The sequence below is a fragment of the Sinocyclocheilus grahami genome, unplaced genomic scaffold (genome assembly GCF_001515645.1).
Source record: "Sinocyclocheilus grahami isolate Dianchi unplaced genomic scaffold, SAMN03320097.WGS_v1.1 scaffold46138.1, whole genome shotgun sequence".
NCBI lineage: Eukaryota > Metazoa > Chordata > Actinopteri > Cypriniformes > Cyprinidae > Sinocyclocheilus > Sinocyclocheilus grahami.
This window is the reverse complement of record NW_015525068.1, coordinates 1-1,063: the sequence shown is the minus strand read 5'-3', so window position 1 is coordinate 1,063 and position 1,063 is coordinate 1. Positions and strand designations below refer to the sequence as shown.

At 44.5% G+C, this 1,063-nt stretch overlaps 1 protein-coding gene across 1 annotated transcript; it reads right to left on the bottom strand.

Moving 5' to 3' along the window:
* Positions 1 to 25: 25 nt before the first annotated feature.
* Positions 26 to 762, bottom strand: LOC107580815 (probable N-acetyltransferase camello; the record flags this gene model as incomplete). The annotated part of the gene is made up of 1 exon (XM_016266450.1): positions 26 to 762. A coding segment is annotated over one exon (686 nt), but the record flags the coding sequence as incomplete, so codon positions are not given.
* Positions 763 to 1,063: the final 301 nt, after the last annotated feature.

Sequence of the window (1,063 nt, the reverse complement as noted above, 5' to 3'; positions counted from 1 at the left end):
AAAGAAAAACAGTACATCGGTCAGAACTATAAAACTCAGGTTCTAGGATTTAAGCCTTTAGATGAGAAGCTAATGATTAGATGTTCTTCTCCATGGTCACAATCGTGGCTCTAGTCATCCAGATCATCCACTTGGGAGACTCAGACTGAGTATGCATCAGGACGAGTTTAAAACCCAGCCTAAAGTACAACGCCACGGCTGCTCTCTGTGTAGACGAGGTGGAAAGTTCGATCTTTGAGAAGTGCCGTTCCCTACAGAAGTCTTCGGCTGTTTTGGCCAACTGTAAACCGAGACCAGAACGGCGACAGCTGGATGAAACAATCATCCGGTAAAGCTCTCCATACTTTTTTCCTTCGCTTCCCAGGTCGCTTTTACCTTCCACAGCCACCATCCCCAAAACCTGAGGCCGGCCGTGTATCTCAGCCTCAGCAACCCAGAAGCAGTTATCTGGATTGCTGAGGTAGTAACTCGGGATGTCCTGCATGTCCGTGTTCAGTCTCGCCCGGACGTAGCCGGTGTAAAACTCAAAGCAGCAGAAGTACACCAGGCCGATCCAGGCTCCTCCAGACACCAGGGCCAGAACGACGGACTGTCCAGCCATCACATACGCGCCGATGTAAAAGAACAGGCTTACAGCGATGTGCAGAGGTCGGGTCATGGCGTACATGAACGCAGGATTGATGTGCTCCATCATTCCATCCCGGAAAACGGTTTCCACAGTCGCCCGGTCAGAGGGCTGATACCGCCGGATCACAGCATGCACTGGTGGATTGTAAAGAGGAATAAAAATTTAAATGGATAGGGTAAAATCATTAAAACACAGAAAATTATTTAAACAAAATAAACTGTAATCTCCACAAAATAATGTATATTATGTGTATGGCTGTCACAATAATGTATTATATTTACCATTCCCTAAAGAACAACATATAAACAACATGCAGGTGAATAAATAATCAAAGAATTTTCACTTTTTGGTGGGACTACAATGCATGCATTAAAATGTTTGCAGGTATCAGTGATTGATAGATAGATAGATAGATAGATAGATAGATAGATAGAT